Below are 26,128 nucleotides of genomic sequence, written 5' to 3'. Positions count from 1 at the left end.
CTCCCTCCCGCCCTCCCTTCCTCCCTCTCTTTTTCTCTCCCCTTGTCTATCCATCGATGACGTGGTTAAGGGCTGCGATTCGACGCGTTTTTAGTTTCATTCCCGCCGCGGACGCGTAGCTGCTCCAAAAAAATAAGCGAGAAATGGATCATTCCTCCCAACATTTGTCTTTCTCCGCGCCGCGTACTTAGAGCATCCGAGGCGCAAGTAAAATATTTGCGCAAAGTATACCGCGCCGCGCGCGCGTTCTTCTCCCTTTCCTCTTTTTTGTTCTACTCGAGAAACCCCTCCCCCCTGCCGCGGAGCCCAGGGAGCCGTGCGCGATATCCGGCGTTGTTGGCGTCTCACTTCGGCTCGGCACGGTAAACCGGCTAACATATATTTTTACAGGGGGATTACAAATCCTCCCGGTAATTCTGTCTAAACTATTTGCGGAGGGGATGTCCCGCCGTGCCGCGCAAACAAACAATCCGCAAAGCGCGAGCGCGAAACTCCGCATCCGCCGCTTCTCTCTCGGCGGCGATGGCGGCAGCGTATTAGTCGAACGGTTGGCGGAAGAAAATCTGAAGGAGATCGTCGATATATCTCCGCTGGCATTCGATTTCCCTCTTGGTACTTTACGCGCCCGCGCGCTACGGTATTATCCCCGCGGGGATAAATTGAGTGAAAATAAATTGACGAGAGTCGAGATAATGCGTCGTCACTTTGACAGAGAAATTCCGGCGGGGTTGAGCCGGGCAGAGAGAGAGAGAGAGAGAGAGAAAAGAAGTCGGGAGTATTCGAGCGAAATTCACACTCGAATATCGAGAGAGGAAACCACGCGGGATACAGCGGCCGCGCGCTCCCTTCGACCGCCTTAATGCCGTGTTTTATATTCGATTAATTCCGTCCGGTTTCACGCGAGAGCGGCCGGCAAGCGGCAACCAGTCGCGGCTTCCTCCTTTCGCGGAAATTTCAAATTCACCGTCGAGTTAAAATTCCGCCGACCAACGAAGCCCCGTCGTCCTCCTCGTCCTTTTCAGTTCTCGTTTCCTATACCCGTAGAGAAAAGGTTGTCTCTGTGTAAAGGACGAGAAGAATGAGAAAGAGAGAGAAAGGGAAGGAAGATGAAGGGAGAGGCGAGTTCGCGCGGCGTCGCCGTGAGAGAAACGCNTTTCCCCCCCCCCCCCCCGGCTCGTCGTTTCGAGTACGGTTACGCCGCTCGCATCGGTCGGTTCCCTAAGTAGACAGGTCACGGTGCTACTCGTCGCGCTAATTTGCCGGTGCTGTTTTTGATGGGGAAGGTTTATGCGCCGCGAGACCGTAGGCAGAGCGCCGCGCTGCACCGTCGCATTCCGCTCTGCTCCGGTCCGCACCGCGGCTGCCCTTTTCCATTTTATGCTTTATACACTGTGCTCTCTTTTCCTTTCTCTCTCTCTCTCTCTCTCACACAGTTTCATCCCTCTCTCTGTTTCATCCTCTCTGTTCCCCCGTGCCCCCTCTCACCCTTCGTGGCGAAGCCACGTTAGCTCGGGCCGGTTTATTAAAAGCAACGGCGGCCCGATGTTACCGCGTCGGAAACCGCGACGAAAAATCGAAATAAATAACGCATTCGATGTCCATCTATCGAACGCCGCGCATCGCGCAGCGCAATGCTGTGCGTACACATGCACATACACACACACATACACACACAGTATGGTGGACGATCGTCCCGTCGAGCTGAACGATAAACCGTGGCGATCTGGATAAACGCGCGAGCAGCAGCGAATAATAGATCGATATCGTGATGGCCGGTAATTGGTAACAAAAAGAGGCGCAATCGCGAGAGATCGCGCGGTAGACTCAAATTGATTATAATAGATACGCAGTAGGGCGTGTAATAAACACGCTCTCTCTCTCTCTATCTCTCTATAATCTAAACAGACTCAGAAACTCCCCGATGTTTACTCCGCGTAAACTTTCGGGATTTCATATTAATAATTGGTTGTATCCATCGATACAGTGCAGTTCGATTAAAACCACCGCCGCCGCGCGTCGCTCTAATATTATGTTATTCGTTGCAAGTAATTCGAGAAGTGATTAACGCACGCGCACGCGCGTGAATGTGTGTGCGTGCCGGGGTCGATTTCGACGGAAATATCCGATTGCACCGGCCGGCACCGGTTGCGTCGCAACCGTTCAACATCACCGCGGAGCGCGCCCACCGTGGACATCGCTCTTGCATTTTGAGCGCGACCGTGGCCAGCCGCGTGCGCGCGATCACGAGATTCCAACGATGCGCGATCTTGGCGAAATTATTCGGATAATCCGGACCGCGGGCGTCGACATCGGGTGTCTTCATCCACGTCGAACTCCTGCCCTCGCGGCCGAGATCTCACCGCTACTGCATTTCGCCCCCTTGTAATTTGGAAAAGGGAATAATAACGAATGCATGGAATCAGGATCTCGGGACGTACAACCCTTAAGGTAGCTCATAGGGTTTTCAATCGCCGGATTATCGGTGCCGATATTAAGGGATCCCTGCGTACGTTTGTTGTTTAAAAAAAATTATCTCAAGGAATGGCATCTCTTGTAGCTTTAAAGTTTCGGAAAAACCGTTTCTCCTCCGGTTTATCCGTAGAGATTTGTTTGATTTCTCATATACAGGGTGTTTCAGAGCAACATTCACAAATTTCGCGCAACGGATACCTTTTTTTTTGTAGTAAAACGTAAATGCGGCGAGTTTTAACCGAACTCGTGAATTTTTCTAAACGAATTTTTGTACCTCTGAAACAGAAACCGAGGAAATTCGCGGAAAAATTGGGGGAAAAACGGTTTTTCCGAAACTTCGTAACTTGCCTAGAAATTTATTTAACTTTTTAAATAATAAATGTTAATTTTGAGCGTGAAATTGAAGTAAATGTATACACAATATTATAAACACGAAGATATAATTTATTTTTTATTTTTCCTATTAATGCTTTATTTATACGTCAGTTGAGCTAATAGAGGTGCATATATAATAGAATAGGTATATAAACATTTAAATGCATATATGTATATATTTATATAGAGGATATTACTATAAATTATAAATTCCCTGTGGTTATATTTTCAAAATAACATAAAATGATCAATAATTTTGAAATTTTTGTATAATGTTTTTATATTATTCCTTCATATCACGGTTGTTTTTTATTAAAATACTAAATGTGGTTTATAAAAAATTAAAAATAGAAGTTAAAAATATAATATTAAATTATAAATTCAAAGAATACATATAAAAAGTATTATCTTTAGTCGGCAACAGATAGCGAATATCTCAACTTCCGAATGGTCAATCATTTTTTAACCTTATATACATATAGATAATATTTCCATGTGCAGCTAAAATTTAAAAAGATTCTTAATTTAAAAAGAAAATAGTTTGGCCAACTACTTCTTAAAAGAGTAGGTCTTGTCTAGTCTGGAAGTTTAAAAAAATCGAATTTTCATCTTCTTACATTTTTTTAAAGTTTAAGATCACAAGAATAAGTTTCTAGAAGGTTTTGTTGAAATTCGTAAAAATAACGGAACTATAGATATATTTATTGTTTGCGGTGCCCAAACCATTTTGTGCACTGACTGAACGCACTCAAAGGCAGCTGCGCCGAACTACAGCATTCTTTCACAAAATAATCTTTCGGTTGTTCCTTGACAGACTGTATGTGTTGGTTTTGAAAAGGTCGTCATAAATGTTGATTTGGGAAGGGCAAATTCCAACGGTCGTTCAATGCTGCCGGAACATATTTTTTCTGCTGCAAAAACAGTTGAAATTGCTACATGCATTTTTAACGAAGGCTACTGCTCACTTCTAAAAATACCGGCAATCATGGGCGTGACTATTGGACCATAAACCAAATTATTTGTCGACATACAAGACAAGCAACGTTTTGAACGCTTCGAATTTCAAGCGTTTGCAGAAGAAGCCTGTATTCTTCGTAGATTAGAAATGCAGGAAAAAATACGAGCATTTTGAAGTAGAGATAGGTTTATTGTAAAACCCTGTTATATTACCGATTAAATATCAAGTTTATATACTTCTGTTGCAGTCTTGAAATTTTAAATGGATTTTTCTGGAAAATCATATTTTTCAAGAAATACTGAACCGATCGGCATTAACTATGACATACATATAAAATATACATCTATTTATCGTATGAACTAAAATTATCATCAAATCTACCTTAACTACTTTTATAGCTGTTAAAATAAAAAAATATTTGTCCGGAAAATCGATACTCTTGTTTCTTAAAACTCCGTTATCTTTGTAATTTGCAATATTTTGAATTTGTTTTTAGTTAATACCATAGTCACATTCATAATAATAATAAAACCTTTTGGAATTTTTTGTTTCATTTAAGTTAGAGGACTATCATCATGCACACCAGCGATATATATGTTCCTGTTCACGCGCTTCTTTCAAATTGTTACAACATAAAAATGATAAATATTTAGCCACATAAAAACTTGTAAACACTTATTAAATATGTATGAATACATGTGTAAAAGCATAAAATGATGCATTAGTTTTCTTGGCAAAAATTCACAGAACACAGAAACACAGAAACAGGTCGTTCTCTCACGCTGTAGACTGCCTCCTTAACCTGTTAACCGAGCGGGACGTATAAATACGTCCGTGTTGCGTAATTAAAAAAGGAATTCCCCGGTTAACAGGTTAATTGAAAGGGGCCTATAGGAGTCAACGCCACCGGTGAGTAGTTGCCAGATTAAAAAAGATGAGACTTGAAAAGTCGATGAATCCAAACGTTTCGGTCGTAGGTTCCGACCTTCCTCAAGTGATAAAGAGCGACTGAGGAAGGGAACTTCGAATATCCGCCGTCGACAAATTCGTTTCGACGTTTCGCGACGTGTTGCGTCGCGGCGGCTGTCACATGATCGAAACGCTCGGTGGGGGGGAGGTGGGAAATTATGGCGTCGTACGTAAGGACGAAGAATAAGCGGTGGCGGCGGAATTGGACGTTTCTCGTTTAAAAAGCCGTAATGTAGCGGCAGTATGGAAATTTTCGCGAACTCGCGCGGCCGAGGACCGCGGTGCGTCGCCGTCGCACGACCCTTTAAACTACGCGCGCGCGACTTTTATACGAAATATCCTTCTCCCCTTTGCTTTTTTCGTTCCTTTTTTATTTCTGCCATTGCATTACGAATTATTTCGCTGGATATAGCCGGATAGGGGAGACCGTACATACTCGCCGTGCACACACACACACACACACACACACACACACACACACACACACACACATATATTATATATATATATATATATATATTACACGTGTGTAGGTGTGTACGTGCAAATGAAGTAAATGCATGGAAGGCCCGATAGTCGTACATATCCGCGACAGGTATGTACCGACGCGAATGTCCTCTTGCGCGCGCACACACACACACACACACTTCTGTGAGTGCCTGCGATATATATGTATATAGTATGTATATATACGTGCACGTACGCGCGCTATGTATGTAAAGAAAAGCTGACGGGCGAAAGCGGAGAGGTAAAAATGGACGAAAAACGAAGAAAGACGAAGGGAAACCCTTTCACCTTCGGGGGCTCAGTGTTTCCAAACGCACTCCGTGGAAACTGCCTTCTATTACGGTTCGTCCGCCAGCACCTGGGCCCACCCTTGCACACAAAAGACCACGCAAATCCGGGCGCATCGAATCGATATCTCGACGGCGGTAAGGCGACTTTCTCTCTCTCTCTCTCTCGTTCTCTGGGTCTGGGCACGGGCCACGGACCAATTTCACCGGGACACTTTGCGATTTTTCACTTTGCGCGCGCCTTCGAGCCCCGTAATCCTATTCTCCGGCTAACGACGGGGACGTGTCTCGGTCGCGCAGGGAAAATATCGACCATTGCCGCGACACGACGTGCTGCGCTCCGCTCTCTTCTTCCGCACCGCTATGCTGCGCTACGTTGTGATACGGACGGTCGCGCGCGCGCGTGCATATCCCACGGAAAGAGAAAAAGAGGGAGAGAGAGAGAGAGAGATGCCGAGTGCCGGCAGCGGCATCGTTCGCGATTTGTATCGATCGATCGCGCTCTGATTTTTCCATGCGCATCTCCCGGAGTCTCCGAGTTAAGACTTGTAATTAATTTCCAATGTCAGAGACGCGATTTTCTTTTTTTAGTCACGAGGAATATCTTGAAATATTGATACGCGACCTACCGGGAAAATTACGTTCTGCTCGAAATAATAATATAATCTTATGAACGTATCGGAAAGACGATTTTTTTTTGAAGAGAAAAGACGTCACTTAATATATAGCGCATTATTGTCATTTATTGATGATATAAAATAGTCGAATATTTCATCAACTAACGTGACACCATACGACGATATCAAAATATATTTTTATGGTTACAAACGCCCCCGAATTTTTTAATCGCTGGAAAAGCAAAAGAAAAACGGCTTTTTGCGAAAAATTGCTTTATTGCTATTAAAATGACATATTAGATAATTTCATTCCTCATATTAAATAATATTAATGTTTTTAAAGAAATGCAATTATTAAAAAAAAATTTTCAGATGAAAATGAATAAGATGTCGTGGGAAGGATAAAATAATAATAATATTACATTGTTCAACTATTTTTTTTAATTATTCCAAAGATTTAATTTTTTTTTTTTATAGAATTATATAGATTCTTTAACATGAATTGATCCCTTCGGTCATTCTTCATATAAAAATACTGGAGTAAAATCATCGAAAAGTGTATACTTTCAGAGTTATTTTATATTTTATCCTGATATTTTTCAGTACAATATGAAAGATATGAAATTTTCAGCGCTGCCATCCAGTTACCGGAATGAAAAAGTGAAATAGACTATTTCTTGGCGGAAAAGATGATAGAAAATAATCTCTCAGACATTAAAATAGTAACTAAAAATGACATTTTTTGCCAAATGTTCTAAGAGTAACTAAGGCCACTTGAATAACGTTCAACAAAAAAACATCTTCTCTTATCTTCTCAGGTTTATTTTTGAAAAATTCAACACAGCGAATTCTTTTCATAGTACGGTTTAAAAGTTTATAACAAGGAAAGAGTAAGAGATTGAACGACGTAAATACGCTTTCGGAGCAGTTTTATTAAGAGAAACGCGTTGAAAATATATATAGATATATTGCTTTATTGCTATTAAAATGACATATCGGATAATTTTATTCTTCATATTAATATTTTTAAAGTCCATATTTTACAAATTTATCGACAGCTCAGGGAAAAGGTGGTTATAGTAACGCGTTTTGGGTGACAGTAAATTTTTTAGTTATTTGTCAAGGAAAAGTGACACAAGATGACTTAAGTGACTGGATGGCAGCGTTGGAAATATTTTGAAAATTATTTATTTTCGACAACCTCGTCTTAATATTTTTGTGTGTTAATTGGAAAGAGAAGCGATTTATATTCGTTTCTCGTTATTGGTAAGGTCTGTTAAGGTAATTGTGGTGTAAAGTATCAAGATAAAATGTAAAATATCTCGAAAGTAAACATATACCTTGCGACGATTTTGCCCCGGTACTTTTACACGTAGAATGACCAGAGGATCAATTAGAACAGATTCATCAAATTAGAACAGATTCTAGCATGAAACGCGGCGACGGACGCTGGCTTCTGAAGCGTCCGTCGCGCTAAAATCATTAGGGAGACAAATAGAATTAACGCCACTGTCATCAATCGCATACCGTAAACTCGTGCGCTGCCTATAAGGCGGATCTCTCTCAAGAGCGAGAGGGGAAAAAAGAGGTACACGAATCTAATTAAGCTAAGTTACGCCAATCTCATCACAATTAGCTAAAGTGCTAATTATACTGATGACGTCGGCGAAAAGGAAGCTTACCGTATCACGAGTAGGCAGAGACTACGGTTAATGGTCGAGTACTGAGTTTTAACGACGAAACGGGGTGAGAGATATTTACGTGGGAGCCATATGGTTGAGCAAGGCAAAACAGTTCTTAAAATGACGCTCGTAAATTCCGGTAAACGCGCTCGTAGGAATTTATATTCTACCTACCCCGTAAAGGACGACGCGGCGGCATCCTTCGGCGCGCATACGCGGTTATCCCGGTATGCACTACCACGCGCGCCCGCACGGATATACATTGTGCACTCCTCCTGTATCGGTCACTCTCCACCGCCGGCAAGTACGTACGAGAAATACTTTCAACAATTAACTTTATTGCACGGACCGTCTACTTTCTAACTCGGAAGAACTGTCGCGTACATTCACCCGGGCGGAGAGTTAACCCGTCACCTTGAAATTTAATTAGTCACCCCGCGCACTCATCCCGCATATTTCAGTCGGCGCGTTTAAGCACAGATTTCACGCGAAAAAAAGAATGAAAGGAAGATATGACGCCATACTCTCCTTCTCTTTTCGCTTTTACATTTTTGCCGTTTTTCATCTTTTTTATTTTCGCGAAGTACAACGGGTTGAAACAATTTGATGCAACATAATGGGAAACAATTTCGCGTATGTAAGTGGCGTTTCATCCGCTGGCCCGATATAATGTGAGTGTCCCAATTAATGACAAAATAATCTCATCGTGAAAATAGATTAATAAATTATAATAATAATATATGTGTTGTGTGACATTTATTTTGTTTGAAAGTTTGAACATATGAGATTCCAATTGTGTGAAATTTTTCAAATTTATGATGAAATTTTCATTAATTTATAACGTGGCTCTCAAAAGTGCTGGAAGTTTCAATTAGCGACATGAAATTGATTTTCTCACAGTGTATGAAACACGGTGAATCGCACCATAACGGGAATCATCATTTTCGGCGATTCGAACTATTGGCGACAATACCTCGTCATTGTTTTTTCAATTTTTTTATTTTGTTACTATTTTGAATCAATTAATTGAAAGGATGAGGCAATGAATTAAAACAGTGTGTTTTGCGAGATCACTTTTTATCTCCACCGGCTGTCGGGAGAAATTATCTTCTGAAAGGTGAAATTATTTTCTGAAAGGCAAAAATCCAGGCTGTGCTTCGGTAAAAAGATTTTGAAGGTGGATACAATTTTCTGTTCTTATATAAGAAGAAAAGAGAAACGAAATGTGTTGAAAGGAACAGATGCGACCGTCACGAATTGGGACATTCTCACGGTGACAACGGTGTGTCGTTGAGCGCCGCGATTATTTTATCGCGCGGTTATTCGCCTCTCGGCCGGTTAAAAGTTAACGATCGATGTTTCGCGCCGCGGCAAATTCGAGCGCGCACGTTGCGCCCGGCCGGTGTGACCAGAGATCTAAACATTCCGCGAGATTTATAAACGTTTCATTCCCACCGGAGCCGTTTTGAATACTGCAAAACGTTAAGTGTAGAGATCCGTTTAAACGAGACTCGCATCTCGCGCGCGCTCTCTCGTACGATCGTCCGTAACTCGCGCCCGATTCTACTTTGCCTCACGTTCGTCGGTGGCTTTGTGCGGCGCGCACAACTTGCGGCTCGGATAAAGAAACGTCCACTGTTGACCCCGTAAAGCGGCAGGCATGAATTATTAATGAAAGACCGCGACGCGCAGGGTGCAGCGAGCGCGGAGCCTGTTTAAATAGCATAGAATTAATGGTCGCGATCGGAGGTAGGTTCCCGTAACCTCTGCTCCTCGCCGAAAATTAATGCAAAGTCTTGCGATTGGTTTTAATTTCTCTTTCTCCCTCTCTCTCTTTTACTCTCTTCTCTCCTCTCTTAACCTTTTTTCTATTGAATATAGCGACCGCGCTCGCTTCTTTCTCGTTGGAGCAGAAAGGAACAGATAAGAAGCGACGAGACAATCGTCCGGCGACGAGCACGTGATAGAAAAGAAGAAAAAAAAATGAAGAGGAAGAAGGGAAGAAGAAGATTCTTCTGAAAGAAAATTCTTCTTCCGAAGGAGCCATTTCTAAAACTGTTTTCTTCCGGCGGGAAGAGGAAAGTCTAACGGCGGAAGGAACAATAGATATAGAGAACCTCGTTGCTCTTTTCCGCTCTGTGTCTCCTCTTTCTCTCTCTCTCTCTCTCTCTCTCTCTCTCTCTCTCTTTAACGCGTTGAATTTATTTCCCATCTGAACTCAATTTTTTACAGGATTTACGAAGTGAATTATCCAAAAGAGCACAACCGGTTAACTCATTTACACCGGCCGTCATGTTTGCACGATGCAAAACTAAAATGCAAACGCGGACGTAACAAAACGCGAATTCATGCGCATAAATGAGTTAATAGGCGGTGCAACATTAAGGAAGGGAAATTTGAATTTTCACGCTTTATCGGGGAATAACGGAAGGAAATACGTCGGTCGTTTGTACAAAGCTGCGCAAAAACTTGTGAGGAGCGGATACGAAAGAATATTTTCTCTCCTGGCGAGAGTCGATTCGCTCGGGTCCTGTTTGCTTCACGTACGTTTCGCTCGAGAGGAGAAAAAGATAGAGAGAGGGAGAAAGAGGGGCGGGACGGGGGGAAGGGGAGAGAAAAGACAGACCGGTTAGTCACTCAAGGTGCGCGTAATACGACCGCGGTTTTCTATTTTCGTTCGCCAACTGGAAAGGTGAATGTGAAATTAATAAAGATCCACGGACGACAGTTGCGTTCAGAGAAAATTTCATTCGTTCTACATTTCTGAATTTATTTCCTAGCGGTATCCACCGTGCAGCAAGCGTCGACGACGGAGACGCGCGCGCAGCGGATTGTACGAAAACTGAGAGATAATATGAAAAAAAGTATGGTTTATTCATGAGTTTAATACAAAGAGTCCTGTTATTAATTGTAAAACGATTCCACGCGCACGTGGCTGCTTTTCACAAAGAAAAACAATAAAAGTAATGCCCGACCGTTCGCGTCGCGAGTGAGCGACTCTTACGAAGCTCGCTGATGTTTATTACACTTCTCACGCGGTTAACGTGCGTCTATACGCGAGATAGCGTGCGAGAGAACGTTGTAATATTTCGTCGCGTCGAGGAAAATACGACGCGCGACGGACTCGCGCGACAGCCGGAATTAATTCGACATCTCGTCATGCGAGCCTCGACTGAGATCACGTCGATTAGAGCGCACGTTTAACCCTTTAAGGCCCGCACGTCGATCCCATTGGAGTAAAATGTTGTAACTTACAAGATCGTCTTAAAGAGGACGTTCCTGACGAATGTTTTTTTCCGTCCGAATAAAATCGGCCGTCGAGAAGTGTGATTTTCTGAATGCACATTGGGCTTTTAAGGTATAAAAGCGAGAAAGTATTAAAATTGTTTCATGTAAAAAATATTTGTCTTCCGCTCATTTATAACATAGCCGTTGAAGAACGTCGGACAAAATGTTCATAAGTAGAATATACTGACGTGGTTTTCTCATGAGAAACTTTATATAAATCCGGCAACTTTGCTCTACATGCGACCGCATGTATTGGTCTTCAGCTGGAAATACACTATCTCATGGTTTGGAACGAAAAATACAGCTTCATATTTCGGATAAATTGAATATTATACCGGCGGAACCATTACTTTAACAACAGATAAAATTTGGGGAAATTAATATACATAATTACACTGAGCCCGTAACTCTTACAGACCGGGCGATATTTTGGGCGACTTTTACGGTTTTTAAACCAGAACTCTTTTATACGTATGAAAGAATAGACTAGTGAAAAACGACATCCTCGCCGCGCCGCACTATAGTGGCTTCCCGACTCGTACGGACACGATATTTTCAAATTGATCTTTTTTTATCTTATTTGATCATACAGCAACTTTTTTTATGTGAAGAATAATGAAAAAACAAATTTTATTTGTTTCTAGTAAAATATTATGCAAAAATATGCAATATGTCTGATATGGTAAAATAAAAAATGCTCGTGTGCATGCAAATATATTGACTCAGTCAGATGACATGATGATAATAAGAAAACCAAAATATAAAACAAAATCTCTACTATTTGCATAAATATATCACATATTCATACAAATTCCAAAATATATTTTATCTGTATATACATTTGTATGAAATAAATGTATTTGTGTATTTATTTCTTTCAAGTCGCAACACTCGCATCATTTTCGCTATTTCATATGGGAAAAGTCGATAATAACAATAATAATAATAATAATAATAATAATAATAATAAGAATCGTAGTTGTATTTCACAAAATTGCTACTACGCCAATACAGTAGCTTCCCGGTCTACAGGGATTAAAGGGTTAAATCTGCCACGTGTCGTGTAACTTTTCAGCGAGCCCGAAGCTCGAGCGGGATGAATTATGGAATATATCGTTACGCATTTTTTTTTTATTCGCAGCCTATCACCGAGCGATATATTGTGCGGACACAAGTTGCGCGTTCGACGCTAAGTGCACACGTTCAATCGCATAAAATTCATGCGGGTTATCTCCTCCCTCTCTCTCTCTCCCCCTTCCCTCCCTCTCTCACCCCCGTGACGCGGCGGCAAAATAAACGACGAATTAAAATGCCCCGCTATATAGCCTCCTTTTTTTTTTCGCAATCTCTATCGGTGAGCCATATTGCACGTGGGATATCAATCGCGCGCGGACAAACGCGTATTTTTAGTATCGCATTTAATCGCGCAAAAACCGCGCGTTCGTTCGCTCACGCGCGACCGAAACAGTCAACGGATTAAAATGTTTCGTAACTTTCNCCCCCCCCCCCCCCTCGGTCACACGCGTGTTCAATACTTAATAACGTTCGGGGGTCGCGCACGGCGCGTACGCGCGGAAAGTCGCTCGCGGAAAGAGTCGGGGAATTCGGAATTTTTCCCGTCGCACGTCGGGCGTCACGACGTGCGGTAACGGCCGGCATAAACAGCCACGGGAAGGCGCGCGCAGCGAGGTCAGAAAAGGATGACGACTCTATCCTGAGAGGTTAGAGGTCCCCGCTCTCATTTATGATCTTATGCAACGTGCGCGCAATGTTATATTTCGCCGCGCCGCGCGCCGGTGCATATTAAACGGCCGAGCCTTATCCGATGCGGCCGCAGCCGTCTCCGCAGAGAGCGTGATCGGTGTTTTCCTCGCGAGCTCGCAGCTCGCTTCGACGACGAGAGAGAAGGAAGTTTCGCGAAAACGCGCCCCCTCGCTCGTATTTACCGAGTCGCACTCGGTAAAGTCGCGCGCGCTTGCTCGCTGACGTTCCGGGCGGGGTGAGCCGTGTTAACGATCGAGNGGGGTGGGGGGGGGGGGGGGAGACAAACGCGCAGAATCGTTGAATTTGCAAATGGGCGACTTTGAATTTTTCAAAGCTCAGCTTTTATGGCCCCCCGATTAATTCGCATTGTTCATTCATTCGGATCACACACGGTGTTCGGGGGACACTGTTTTCAGCCCGTCGGATCGTTGTAAACGAGCGGGGAAGAAAAAGAGAGGGGTAAGCCCGACGCGATATCGCGATTTTTCTAATTAATTCGCGGTACCCCCTCTTTTGGCGGTGCGACTGAACGACGCCGGGCGCGAACGGGGCGTTACATAATGAAAATTCGGTTTATTCCCGAACGCAAAACTATTTTGCTGCGGTCGACTTTCCTGTAATGAAAATTAGATATCCCGGGCTTAATTACTAAACCGTCAAAACGAACGAAAGCCGATCAAGTGAGCACACCTTCGTGATTACATGGCATTTCGTGCATCGCGTATGAAAGAGGCGGGTGTTTGTTATACGCCGAGATGGTTTTACGCAACCGCACCAAATTGCTACCTTATACACCGCCATGGTCGGCTTACATTTATCCGGATTGCAAACGCCGCGCCCTGACAGCCGATGCATTAAATATCTCGATGATATGAGTTTCTCGTCTCTCGGAGACCTTTTTCGTATTAATAATAATAATAACTTGCGTAAGGGAGAATGTCCTAATTAACTGCAAAGTAACCTCGTGTCGTGTGGGTAAATTAATAAATTATTAGAATAATGTGTTATGTGAATATGTAACATTTATTTTCGAAAGTTCAAGAATTTCGGGTTCTATAATTATATTAGATTTTTCTTTTAATTTATGATAAAATTTTAATTGATTTGTAATCGAGCGAGCAGAGATCCCAAACATGTGAAAGATGATTGTGAAATCTCTACTTGCACCATTCTGCAGAAATGCTCCTGTTAGAAATTTATTAATTAGCCCCGGTCTCCCCTACGCCTATGTTACTGACAGGTGATGAATATACGAATAGCCCTATTACTGACAAGCAAAAATCATTATTCGAAATACCACAAATTGATACAGAACGTCCCTATCATCAATCTAAACATAACAGTTTATAGGCTGAGAACTCGCACTATTTGCTAAATTTTGCGATTCTAAAGAAGTGTAAAAGCGATCCTCAAAATGTTATATTATATAAACATAGACACGTTCACGTTAGTCTTTTTGTTTGTCTTGTTCATACAGATCTTACGTAATTGTAAGTGCGATATAAATGTGGACATGATGAATGTACGCTACTCTGCAACTGTGCTTTTACCATATCTGACGGAAAATTTGGCTAAGATGTATAACAATCAAGCTAAATTAAGCTAATACGTATAACAATTTTTCTGCAAGTTTTTCGTATCTTTTTAGGTCTCTAAATTACATTGTAAAAAGTGTAAAAATATTCTTTGAAATTTCTCTGATTGGAGTATCGACATATTCGGTATATACGAGCTGCAGGATTTCAGCATCAGGCAAATATTTACACTAACTGACAGCTACGGATGTCACTTTGAAATTTTTTTTATCATTTTCGCTACATACAATACTCCGATTCATTTTCGCGCGTACTTTCGCCGTGTAAAAGCGTTTACAATTCACGATGCAAACCTTGCCGAAAAATATCAATATTCTGTCGAAGTTTTCAAGTATGGCATCTCCTTAACAACCAACCTCTAAGATGTCAGCGAGTAATTGTTTGAACTGTCACTGTTAGCAGTGCGCTTATAATTATGATACACCTGCATTCATTATGGCTTTTAATTTGATTCGAAACTTGTTATAACGGATAATATAAAAAGTTTATAATAAAAGCATACTTTTTAGGATAAATGTAAAGCTATATTATTTGACTTATTAAGAAGTACAGATGCGATCGTCACAAACCGTCATCCTGTCACTTGAGGCATTCACCTCAGCAATTTGATCGCAAATCATAGATTGTACGTCATATTTCACGTCGTAAATGTTTCGATGCATAAGCTGATAATTAAATATTCTACGACGAAATCTACTTCGTTTCATACTTCTGCTCGGGGAGAGCGAACACATTACGGTGATTTAACGTTCGAAGTATCAGACGAGGAGTCGTAACACGTACGTCGACATGATCGACGAAACGCATCGAGTGTTTCCNCCCCCCCCCCCCCCCCCGACAGGAAGATTGCCTCGAAAATATGGCGCGTCGCAAGAATCCGCGCGCAAGAAGAGAGCTCCCGGTCTTTGCGCTCTCGCATTCCGCGTCGATGCAAATACCCGTAAGAAATATCAACTACGTGACTCGAACTTTCGACAAAATAAATTTTAGCTTAAGGAACTAAGCGAGTTAGTAGCGTCGTGCCTCAGGACGCGTCGCGCGCCCGTACATACAGTTTGCTGTAACTACTTCGTAAATAATTTCCTCCCTAAGTAGCGAAAGAGAGCGCCGCACGTCCGTGTACGATATTCGTTTAGCCGGATTTACGGCGGCGGCGGGACGCGCTGGAAGAATAATCGATCGATCGGTCGGCTCGGTTTTTACGATTTGCAAATTGCGTGGTGTATGCGTCCGTTCCGGTTGCTGAATGATAGAAATTCTGCTTTCAGATGTGCCGGATCCGCCGGAACGACCGCTCGTCATAAGTTACACGTCCAAAGCCGTGAATATATCGTGGGCACCTGGTGTTAATTCCCACAACACTCCAATTTCGCAGTACGTCATCTACACCCGGTAAGTTCGTTAAATATTGACTCGCAAAAAAGCCCCTTACTCCGTCAGAGCGGGTTCTCTGATCCGCGGGCGCGCTTCGAACTCGCTCGGACGAACTGCGGTATCGCGCGAGTGACAGAGAGAGAGAGAGAGAGAGAGAGAAAGAGAGAAGGAAAACGGCTTCTTTCGGGAAACTAAAAACTCACGCAAGGGCGGAGAAAGCGAGGCGCCGCGCCAAATTGATCACCTGTTCCTCTCGGCCGACAGTCGTCGCGTGCACACGCACGAGAGAACGTCGCGAGCCTGAGGGTCTCGAGTGAAAAATTAATTCGATCGATTTAACCGGGAAGATGGGGGAAGGAGGGGGAGGAAGAGCAGAGAAGAGTTCGTTTCTCGTGCAATGTCGTTTAGGAGTTACCGGCCGGCGACGTCAAACTTCACCGTTGATTTCCGCGACACGCCACTGTCGCTTTCCCGCGAAGTTCAGCAAATTGCTACGCCGAAGTGAATTAATGTCGCTCTTATCCCGGCGGAGAAACATTTCTAATAGGGAAAAAAATCGGAGCGCCCTCGGGCTACGCCCCGGAAATAGCGGTCCACGCTCGAGTAGATCTCGATCTGATTATCTTACGGATAACCGGGCCACCGTCGTCGTTCGAAGACTGTCTCTCTCTCTCTCTCTCTCTCTCCCTCTCTTGCGCGCGCGTGCGGAGCCGGGAGAAGAAACGGATAAAATAAAAGGAATTACCGGGAGGATAAGAACCGCGGTGTCGATAAGCACCCTTTGTTCTCCCGTCGCGACCCCCTTTCTCATTCTCTCTCTCTCTCTCTCTCTCTCTCTTTTGGCACCGTTATCTCCGTCCCTTCCTCCCGGTACTTCGACCTCGCGACCGACTCCCACTTTTCCCACCGCTTCCGACTTCTCTCCCTTCCGTTTTCCCACGAATCTCCCTCGCTGGGGTGCTCCGATGTCGCCCCGTAAGCCGAGTGACCAGTCGCGGTGCCCGTTGCTGTCAGAATAAAACGTACGAAAGCGTAAAGAGCGCACATAAGAATGAAAAAAAAAATGAGATAAGCGAAATGAATGTGTCTCTGTCGAACGGCGAACACCAGAAAGCAGATACATTTTTCCAGTTTTTTCCACACGCGACATAGATTCCAATTGGAATATCGAAAGTTGTCCCAAAAAAAAGTTATTCTATTGTGAGATGGACCAATGGAGAGTCCTATTCTTACCCGACACATGAGATGAAGATTCTTTTCCACGATGCCACATTTGCCTGCTATCGCCAGAGTCGAATAACAGAAAATTAATAAACGAGGTTACACTTTTAATGTTACTATGTTTAAAGCGTGCGCGTATATATATGTGTGTGTGTATGTGTGTATGTGTGTGCGTGCGTGAACTTGTAAAGTATAAATACTAAAAGTGTTTCGTATATTTTGTTCAATCGTAGCATATAATAGAAGTCAGAAATAATTTCTGGGGAAACGTTGAAGATGGTCAAATAAAATCTGCTTATGTTCCCCATTTAGAATCGTATGTTATTATATCATTATTATATTATATTATATTAAATAAACAGGAAAATTTCCCACTATAGTACAAATTACATAAATTTATATATCTTTCTAGATATCTCATGGCAGAAAAGGCCAAATAAAACGAGATTAAAATAAAAATCACATAAACAATTGATTCAGCTTAATTTCAAACGAATTTTGAGAAACAAAAATTTAATATTTGAATATTCCTATAAATATACTATTTGAATATTCATTGGCCAGCATGTAGATTCTGTGTATAGCTTAAAACTGTCATTATACGATTACGAGAAACATAAAATATCTGACATCTTCTGACAGACTTTCCGGGAATTTTAATTACAATAAGATTTAATATAATAGAAGAACGTATATTTGGATCATTACACTTCTAACTAGAACCTACGTGGATTGTCTGTATGGAATCCATAATTATTTTTAGGGAATCGGACTGAATTCCGATTTAAAGTCCGAAGAAATTTTCTACACGGGACCGTGTGAAATATCGTGACGATCGATAACTTGCAACGACCGAGATTGACAGTGCTTCTAATTCTGATCCGTTGCATTCAATTCTTCACCGTTCTGGAAACGTCCTCCACACAGAAAAAAATAGACCGGTTGAACGTGACAACAAATGAACCAAATACGTTTTATTTAAAGGAAACAGAATTTCTGATTCTAATATCTGAGTTGGTTTATAAAAATTTTGCTTGCTTCAGTCGAAACTCATTTAGTTCGTTCCTTGACATATTAACTCAAATAATCACTTTTCTCCGTGTACACTCCTTGAAATAAAAAGATAACTTTTATCTACGTCAGAAGATATTTTTATAACTTTCTCTTTCGCACAGAAATTTTCCGACATTTTCCAATATATAGATTCTAATTAGAATGTATAAAGTTGACTCAAAATAAGTTACCTCATTACGATACCTGTATTTTGACAATGAAAGGTCCATTCCCGGTCCACCGGGATGATACAAGACGCATTTTAAAGCTAAAAGTTAACACTTTTCCGTGATATTAACGAAATGTAAGAGAAAAATTTGCTTTCAGTGGTACGTCATGAAAACCCTCAAAATTGACGTTTTTGGCCTGTTTGACATCATTTTTCTCAAAATCATAATCCAATAGTCAAACTTGAATTCGTATTCAACAGACGAAAACCATTCAGAGACACCTATTCTCATTTTGGATACAACCCAAGTCCAAAATCGCAAATTCTCCATTAACTGTTCAAGTGAAGAAAACAGAAATAAGTCCCCACTTTTAACATCAAAGGAGCACAATAAGTATTCTTTTAATGCTCTAAAGGGAATTTAGCCTTCCAGAGTCTATTTTAGTTCTACATTAAGTCTTCAAGTGGAGTAAACGGCAATAACTTCCCCACTTGTAGCATCAATGGAGCACAATGGAACACCTTGGAACACTTAATGCAGAGCTAAATTAGAGACTTAAAGTAAAATTGTAATTCCGGTTCGGGAAAAGTTGAAATTTGTTGACCGGTGTTATTTTGGGAAATCGGACGCCTCAGTTAGATCCCGAGAAACTTTTCACACGGGTTTCCAAACTCGATCGGTCTTCAGTCAACAAAATACACCGTAGTATAACGATACAGCTCGGGACTCGGCGGAACTACTTCCTAACGGACGTTATCGTTATCGTCGCATCAATGAACGAGTGCAGTGACTAGTTGGAGATGCAACTTCGCGCGCTTCGACCCGTTCGCGTTCGAAAGGGTTAATTTGCACGATGCGCCGCGGTCACCGCCGTCGAGCACTTCGGAGGATTTCAATTCTCGTCGTCTACGCGAGGCTTAATTTAAGTGATGGACCGTAAGTCGCGCGAGATTTCGTCTCCGTGATCACGCGTCCGCCCGACCGACCGACCGGCTCATTCGCCCCTGTTCGTCTGTCCGACGGATTTCATTAAAAAATCCTTCGCGGAAAGCGCGGCTCGCGCAGCCGCGGCTGCAATTTCATTATTAAATCTTCGCATCGCCGGTCGTTCATCTCACTACGCAACGACGAACATCGCCGCCCTGGTAGGAGGAATACGCTCGCGCGAGACTACGAGCGGATGGAATTCTTAATCAAGTTTCCATTTTCTTTTTTTTCTTCTTCCCTCCCATCGTCTTCACCGCCTAGCTGTACTCTTGGCCGCTCCACCGCCACCGCCACACCATCACCGTCGCGGCCGCCGTCACCCCCCTCCCTCCCGCGTTTTCTCCCCTTTCTTCCGGCCGCAGAGCAGACAAAACCCCGAGAGTAGAAGTTGTAGGAAATAATATATCAGTCGGTGTCGTTATGGTCGCCGAATATTGAAGTTTCGCCCCCGCGAACCATTTCGCCTTGCCGCTCGGCTGGCAGGCCCTTTCAGAAAACTATCGTAATACCTCATAGAACTTGGAAAATATTAGTTTTATAATAAAGTTCGGCCGAGAACTTCCCTCAGTCGCGTGCGCAAGAAAGAGAGAAAGACAGTGAATTCCCGCGAACGCGCGAGCGTTGCAGTCGCGCCGTTCGAAGATTATTAATCTCCCCGGAAATCAACCGCCGTTTTGACGAGGACCTCCTTACAATGGCATCTCGCTCCGGATTTTCCGGCTGGAAATGACGCTGACACGCGCCGCTCCCGTCCGCAACTCCGAGCGACCGTGCGACGCCGGTTTAACGAACCCACCGGTGCGAACCGCGTAACGTACGCCGAGAGAAAGAGAGAGAGAGAAAGAGAAAGAAAGAGACAGAGAGAGAGAGAGAGAGAGAAATATGGATTATTATGTTACGTAAGTCGGGCCGGATAGGTACGCGTTTCAACGTATGCATGCGTGTAATATTTATTATGTTTGTTCCCGTGCCTTATTATGAAATATTCGCGTCTAATGGAGACGGCGCAATGGCGCGTCCTTACCTTCGCCGATTTTCTCTCTCTCTCTCCCCCTCTCCCTCACTCACTCCCTCTCTCTCTCTCTCTCTGCCTCTCATTCTTTCTCCTGTGGAATTCGGTGACCGTTCAGCGCGCGCGTATCCGAATTAAAAACATTCACGAAGCCTAAGCGTGTACGTTATACATGGCCAAACACGTTTTCAATTTGCCGGTGCAACGTGCATGCCGTGCAAACGGCGTATTCGGACGACTCCTCGGATACACAGCCGCGTCCCCGATGCCTACCCTCCCCCCTCCCGTGGTGGGTCCCCGCGTCGCCGATCATTTATCTCCGTAATATCAGAAAAATGGCTAGGAATAAATGCCGCGATCGCGTTTATTAGACGGGACAGACTATCGATCTTGGGACGTCTCTCGCGGGCTGCCGATCAATTTCCCCAGGATTCTTCCGCTTAATCTTCCGCGTTTTGTTAAACACATTAAAATGGAATTCCAATTTCGCGCAAGCCCCCCCGACGAACACCGGCGCGTCGTGGACGCTCGCGCCCGCACGACGCACGCGATCCGCGAGTTTTAATTACTTCTGTCTCGCATGCGAGCATGGAAAAGCGCGCTCTCGGTGTCCGTCGGAGACGCTCGGCCGGCTTTCGGTCGCAGGACATCCAGGACCGAGCTTTCCCTCCGGTCCCGGTCATGGGATCAAGTCGAGGCCTTCTCTAAGAGAACATATTCCTCTCTCCGGCGGAGCGCGCTAGTTGCGCCGACGTGCACTTAACGAGCGTCAAATGAGTATTTCATCGCACGTCGCGCGAATAATAACCGCGGAAGCGCTTCTCCCAGTTTTTGCCGGATGCTTTCATTAAATTCGACGATTAAACTCGACGATGGCCCCGGCACAAAGGCCATCGCATTTCGCGGGCATCATTGCATCCCGGACGGTTAAATTCCGCGCGTCAAAGTCCAGATCTGGCCAGTAAGGAAAATTGGAGGGCTAATTTTCAAAGGGGAGACGTCCGCTCGCATCGGCGGAATACCGGCGAGGATGTCTAATAATTCGATCATTCTGATAATTTCCAATTCGACAAGAGAGATCTGCGATCGGCAGATACGTAATTTTTCGACGATAGAGCGCAGCGAAAAGGGTGAAAACTAATCACGTTGCTCGCGTTGAAAATTACTTGGGATCTAATCGGAGTCCGGTCCACAGATTCCCGAAGTAATTATGAATTCTAGTTGAGAAATCTGCTCTGTGGTTTCTGGTCAGAAGTGTTATATTTCAAATACGATTCTAAGATCGGTGTTCATAAAAAGAAATATTATTGTACCGCAAAGAAAAAACAATTATTCGGTTTATTTCTCTTCTTTTAAATAATGGTTATCTTCAACGAAGAATATTTTCTTGATAATGAAGCACTAAAATCTATTCATCGCGAATATTAGAGAAGCTCATTATTATTCATTCGAAAAAAGAATGTGTTCCATTCTCAAGAATATTATAAACTTTATCGTAGAAAAGTTTAATTCGGATTAATTGGAATAAGAAAGCCGAAGTTCCGGTTCTAGTTTTTTAACTTCATATTTCTTCTATATTCTTGACTGAAGTACTGAACTTACTAGGATTCAGAATATATTCTCAGTACAATTTGATGCTTATGATGAATTTATGTTATTATTTATTATATTTGCAGATATGTAAACTCGTAACGAGACTTGCAAATAATATTCATTTAAATGCACGTAACAAGACTTAAAACAAGCAATATTTATTCGAACGCAGTATGTATTTTTGTACTTTTTGTATTATTTCTGTTTTTTATTGTTTGTATTTTTTTCTCCCCGCGTAGGTACAACAGCTGTCATACATTCGTAGACCAGGCCATTCTGAACAAAAGAGTCCTCTATCATTTCGCAAATAATCACAATAATCACATTTTGCAAATGATCACAAATTTCTGAGTTATTAATTAAAGTAGTGTCAATACGTGCGGATATTTTCGATAAATAATGACTCAAAATTTCGCGTGGTTGTTTGCAAAATGATAGAGGACTTCTTACACACATTAATTAAATCACAAGTATACAACGGATATTCCATTTAGCGACCATCCTGTACGCGGGAAAATCCGGGAAAATTTCCGTACAGATACCGATGATGCGAGCCTTCCCGTAAGTTCTCGTCCCAAATCGAGAGCCTAACGTTCCAACTCGGTGTATCGCTGAAATTGAAGTTCTAACTCGACGAACGACAGATACCTCGGAATATCCACCGTGAAGCTGTTACACACCTTCGCTCCCCCTCTCATTCCCCGGGCGTCGGCGGAGAACGTGACGGCGGTAGGAGGGCGTTATATATCCAGGCGCTAAAAACCGCGGATTAAACGCGGCGCATCAAGCCGATCGTGAAAGTCTCCGAATAAGTCGGCCGATTAATTAAGACTAGGGCGAGAAACGCCACGGCCCCGGCATAATCGGCCGACGTTAACTCGGCGCGCGTTAACTCTGTGCCTTAATTCCGCTGCCGTAAACTGTTCCTTAGCGTCGTAAACGTAATGCGAAATACGTGATGTCGTTGATCACCGCGCCGTTGAAGCGTCGTGGATTTCGGCCCCGTTCTCCCCTGATCCCGTCCCTCCCTCCCTCCTCGCCGCTCTCTCAGACCTCTCAGCCTCCGTCTCGGGGCGGATTTCGCAGCTGACGCCGGATTAAGGATCTCGAACGTATGAAAAACTCCTTGCGCTTAGCAGATATAATTTCGACCGTCAAGACCGTCGACGCGCGCCGTTTATGGGATAACGTATATGTTTGGATAACGGATTAATTCATAACCCGTACTTCCGCCGCTGGCCGATTAGTTTTCCGATAAACGATTAATCGCGTCGCGAATGATATACGCGTCGCAATTACCGACGAACCGGCTCTCTCGCGCGCGCGATCCTCTCCGCCTACGGAGGAGTGGAAACTCTCTCCTCCTCCTCCTCCTCCTCCTCTGGAAAAATATTCGCGAAATTACGTTATACTTTTAATGTGATGTACGCGCGAGAGCCCGAGATATAAAATATTAAAATGCGATGTAATTTGAATATTTCACAGGTCGTGCGTCACGCAATTTGACGTGGGCGCATCCGTGCGCGCGCGCGACGTTCTCGCGACGTTCGATAATTAATCTCGCCTCTACTCGTATTAAGCGCTTCCTACCAACTAAACTCGTACGAAGTGCGCTCTTGTTATATAATTTATCTTCGACCTCCCTTGTAAAATTGATCCGTCTTATCTCGATTTAATACTTAGATTAAGCGTCAAGGTATTATTAAAGGAACGTCATAATATACGAGCGTGGAAATGGAAGGACGGCAAAGTTGTATTCTCGCGGAGCGATTCGCGCGATTTATTTCCCCGTTTCGAACGAGCCTCGGGACGGGAATAATCGATATTCGTTCCCGTTCCCGCGAAACGAGGGACGCGCGCGCGACGTCGCATAAAATTGAAAATATGTATATAAATGCAGAATGCGCGAAACTTTGGAAATTATGTTATGCTCTTAATGCGATGTACGCACACGCGCGCGCGCGTGCGCAAACCGAGAGATAAAATAGAATATTAAAATACAATATAATTTGAATATTTCACGGATCGCGTGTCATGCGGCTTGACAGGGGACGCTTTTATTTCGCGCGCGCGCAATCGCGGCGAAATTTGGCCTGCGAAAAAAAGATGTCGATTCGGTTTTCCCCAGCAATCAGAAGTCGCGCTCGCGCAAAATTCCGGAACGCTCGCGGAAACGGATATTACTCCCGATATACCGCACGTGATATAACTAGAGATGTAACAATAATTCGATAATATCGAAATGCCGATATATCGTGGGACAATATCGATAATTTGCCGATATTTTTTCCCCTTTGCAACGTTATTTCGATATCAATTTCAACGATATTTTGTGATTTACAATTTGCTCGCTTATGCCCGTGATTTCACCGACGTCGATTGAAACTTAAATTGAGTTTAAACTTTCTTCAGTCAAAAGCGTAGTCCCGGTCTGCAATAGGGTTTTAAGACTTAAGAACTTAAGAAATTGATCAATTACAGTCGATTATTCCCCTCAATTTGACTGTGTGTACGCAAATTCAGCGTGACCTAATTGTTGAATGGTCTCTGAGACAAATTTGGAATGAATTTCGAATGAAGAATCAGTCAAAACATTACTTTTTAGGTTTATATACTTCAGCAGAAGATAAAATTCTCTCTCTCTCTCTCTCTCTCTCTGTCTCTGACGGTAAATCTGATCATAAGCCGAAGTAACTAAAATAGTAACCAAGATAGTAATTAAATAACTAAGTAAGATTCGACTCGAAGGTTGAAATTCTGGTTTTTCAGTCTGAATCTTAGATTACACTTTTATCTTCTTCTAGAGTACACGAATCTAAAACAAATTTTATAAATTAGTTTTTCTAATATAAAATAACCTTTTATATTAGATTTTAATTCTATCTTTTCTTTTTAATAGTATTTATATTAATATAAGACAATATGAATATATATACCAATCGATTACAATTTTTTAACTTTATACATATATGTAAAGTTGGAAAATTTTTAAAGATTTTAGTCAAATATATTCATACTATAATATTAATTTAACTATTATTATTAAAAATGAAATATAAAACTCTGAATTTAAAGAAAAGGATTTAGTCCAATTTAGAAAAAAACATCAAATCATCATATTATCTATATGTATCTAATATATATTTTTATAATTATTATATACATGTGTGTGTGTGTGTGTATATTTAAATTGATGCGATATTTAATTTTATATTATATTTTCAAATTTATAAAAAAAGTTTCTGTCAAATGTTTATTTATACTAAGATATTAAATGAAAAAAATTCGAATTAATTCAAAAAACATATAGAAACTATGTAGACTACAGAATTTTATCTTATTAATTATTTTTTCTACATAAATATCGATATTTGTCGGATTTATCCATTTCTCGGATATTATTTTAATCGATATTTCCGATCGGTAATATCGATATCGATATTTCGGAAAATTATCGCATCCAACCGTTGTGCTTCTTCCCGACCGCGTCGTCGCGTCATCGTCGGCTTTTGTTAGCCGCGCCGCTTCGTTTGTCAGAATCAGCGAACGTGGCCGCGCGTGAGTGAGATTGATGCATCAGAGCGCAACGAGATTACAGGGGAAACGTCCGGATCCTTGTCGAAGTATCTCTCACCGGGGGATCCTTCTCCGCGCGTCCGCGAGTCTTTTATCTTCCACGGGGCGCATTTCGTCGGCCCTCCCTCTCCCCCGGTCGGGCTGTAATTTCAGGAATTGCGCGCTATTGCTATGTTTACGTGCGCCGCTCGAATTCCAACGCCGCCGGCGGCTAATCGGCCATTGCGAAGATTAGACGGAAAACTTAATTATAAGAGTCCTGATTGGTTGGATCCTCCGGAGGCTCGCTCCGCGCGCGGAAAAGACGGGCTATCTGCCGGGGGTTCGCTCCGCGCGATAACAAGTTTCGGAATTGCATGCAGCGCGCACGACGCGCTCTCGGCGATGCCGTCTATGCTCCCCAGCCGGACGGCATCATCTCTAAAACGTCCAATCATCTGGACGTTCTTTTCATTCGGAAGGGGCGAAAGCGATATCCGCTTTGGATTTTTCTCTTTGAATCCCGAATAACGCGTCCGACGTGACTTCCGATGCGTGCGTTACGGCGGTGCGCGTTCGAAAAATCGCGGAAAAACTGACGATTTTTTTCACTCCCCTCTCCCCCTGCCCGGCGGTTTTTTTTTTTAAC

General features: G+C 42.9%; 1 protein-coding gene across 1 annotated transcript in view; it reads left to right on the top strand.

The window, feature by feature from the left end:
- LOC106750260 (tyrosine-protein phosphatase 99A) overlaps positions 1-26,128 on the top strand; it is a 280,019-nt gene that overhangs the window by 162,265 nt on the left and 91,626 nt on the right. The window contains exon 2 of the mRNA XM_014630465.1: positions 15,783-15,906. Within this exon, the coding sequence (XP_014485951.1) occupies positions 15,783-15,906 (124 nt within the window). The remainder of the gene's footprint in view (positions 1-15,782; positions 15,907-26,128) is intronic.

The sequence above is a fragment of the Dinoponera quadriceps genome, unplaced genomic scaffold, assembly GCF_001313825.1.
Source record: "Dinoponera quadriceps isolate SergipeBrazil2010 unplaced genomic scaffold, ASM131382v1 scaffold3676, whole genome shotgun sequence".
Lineage (NCBI taxonomy): Eukaryota > Metazoa > Arthropoda > Insecta > Hymenoptera > Formicidae > Dinoponera > Dinoponera quadriceps.
This window is presented reverse-complemented; position numbering and strand designations above follow the sequence as displayed.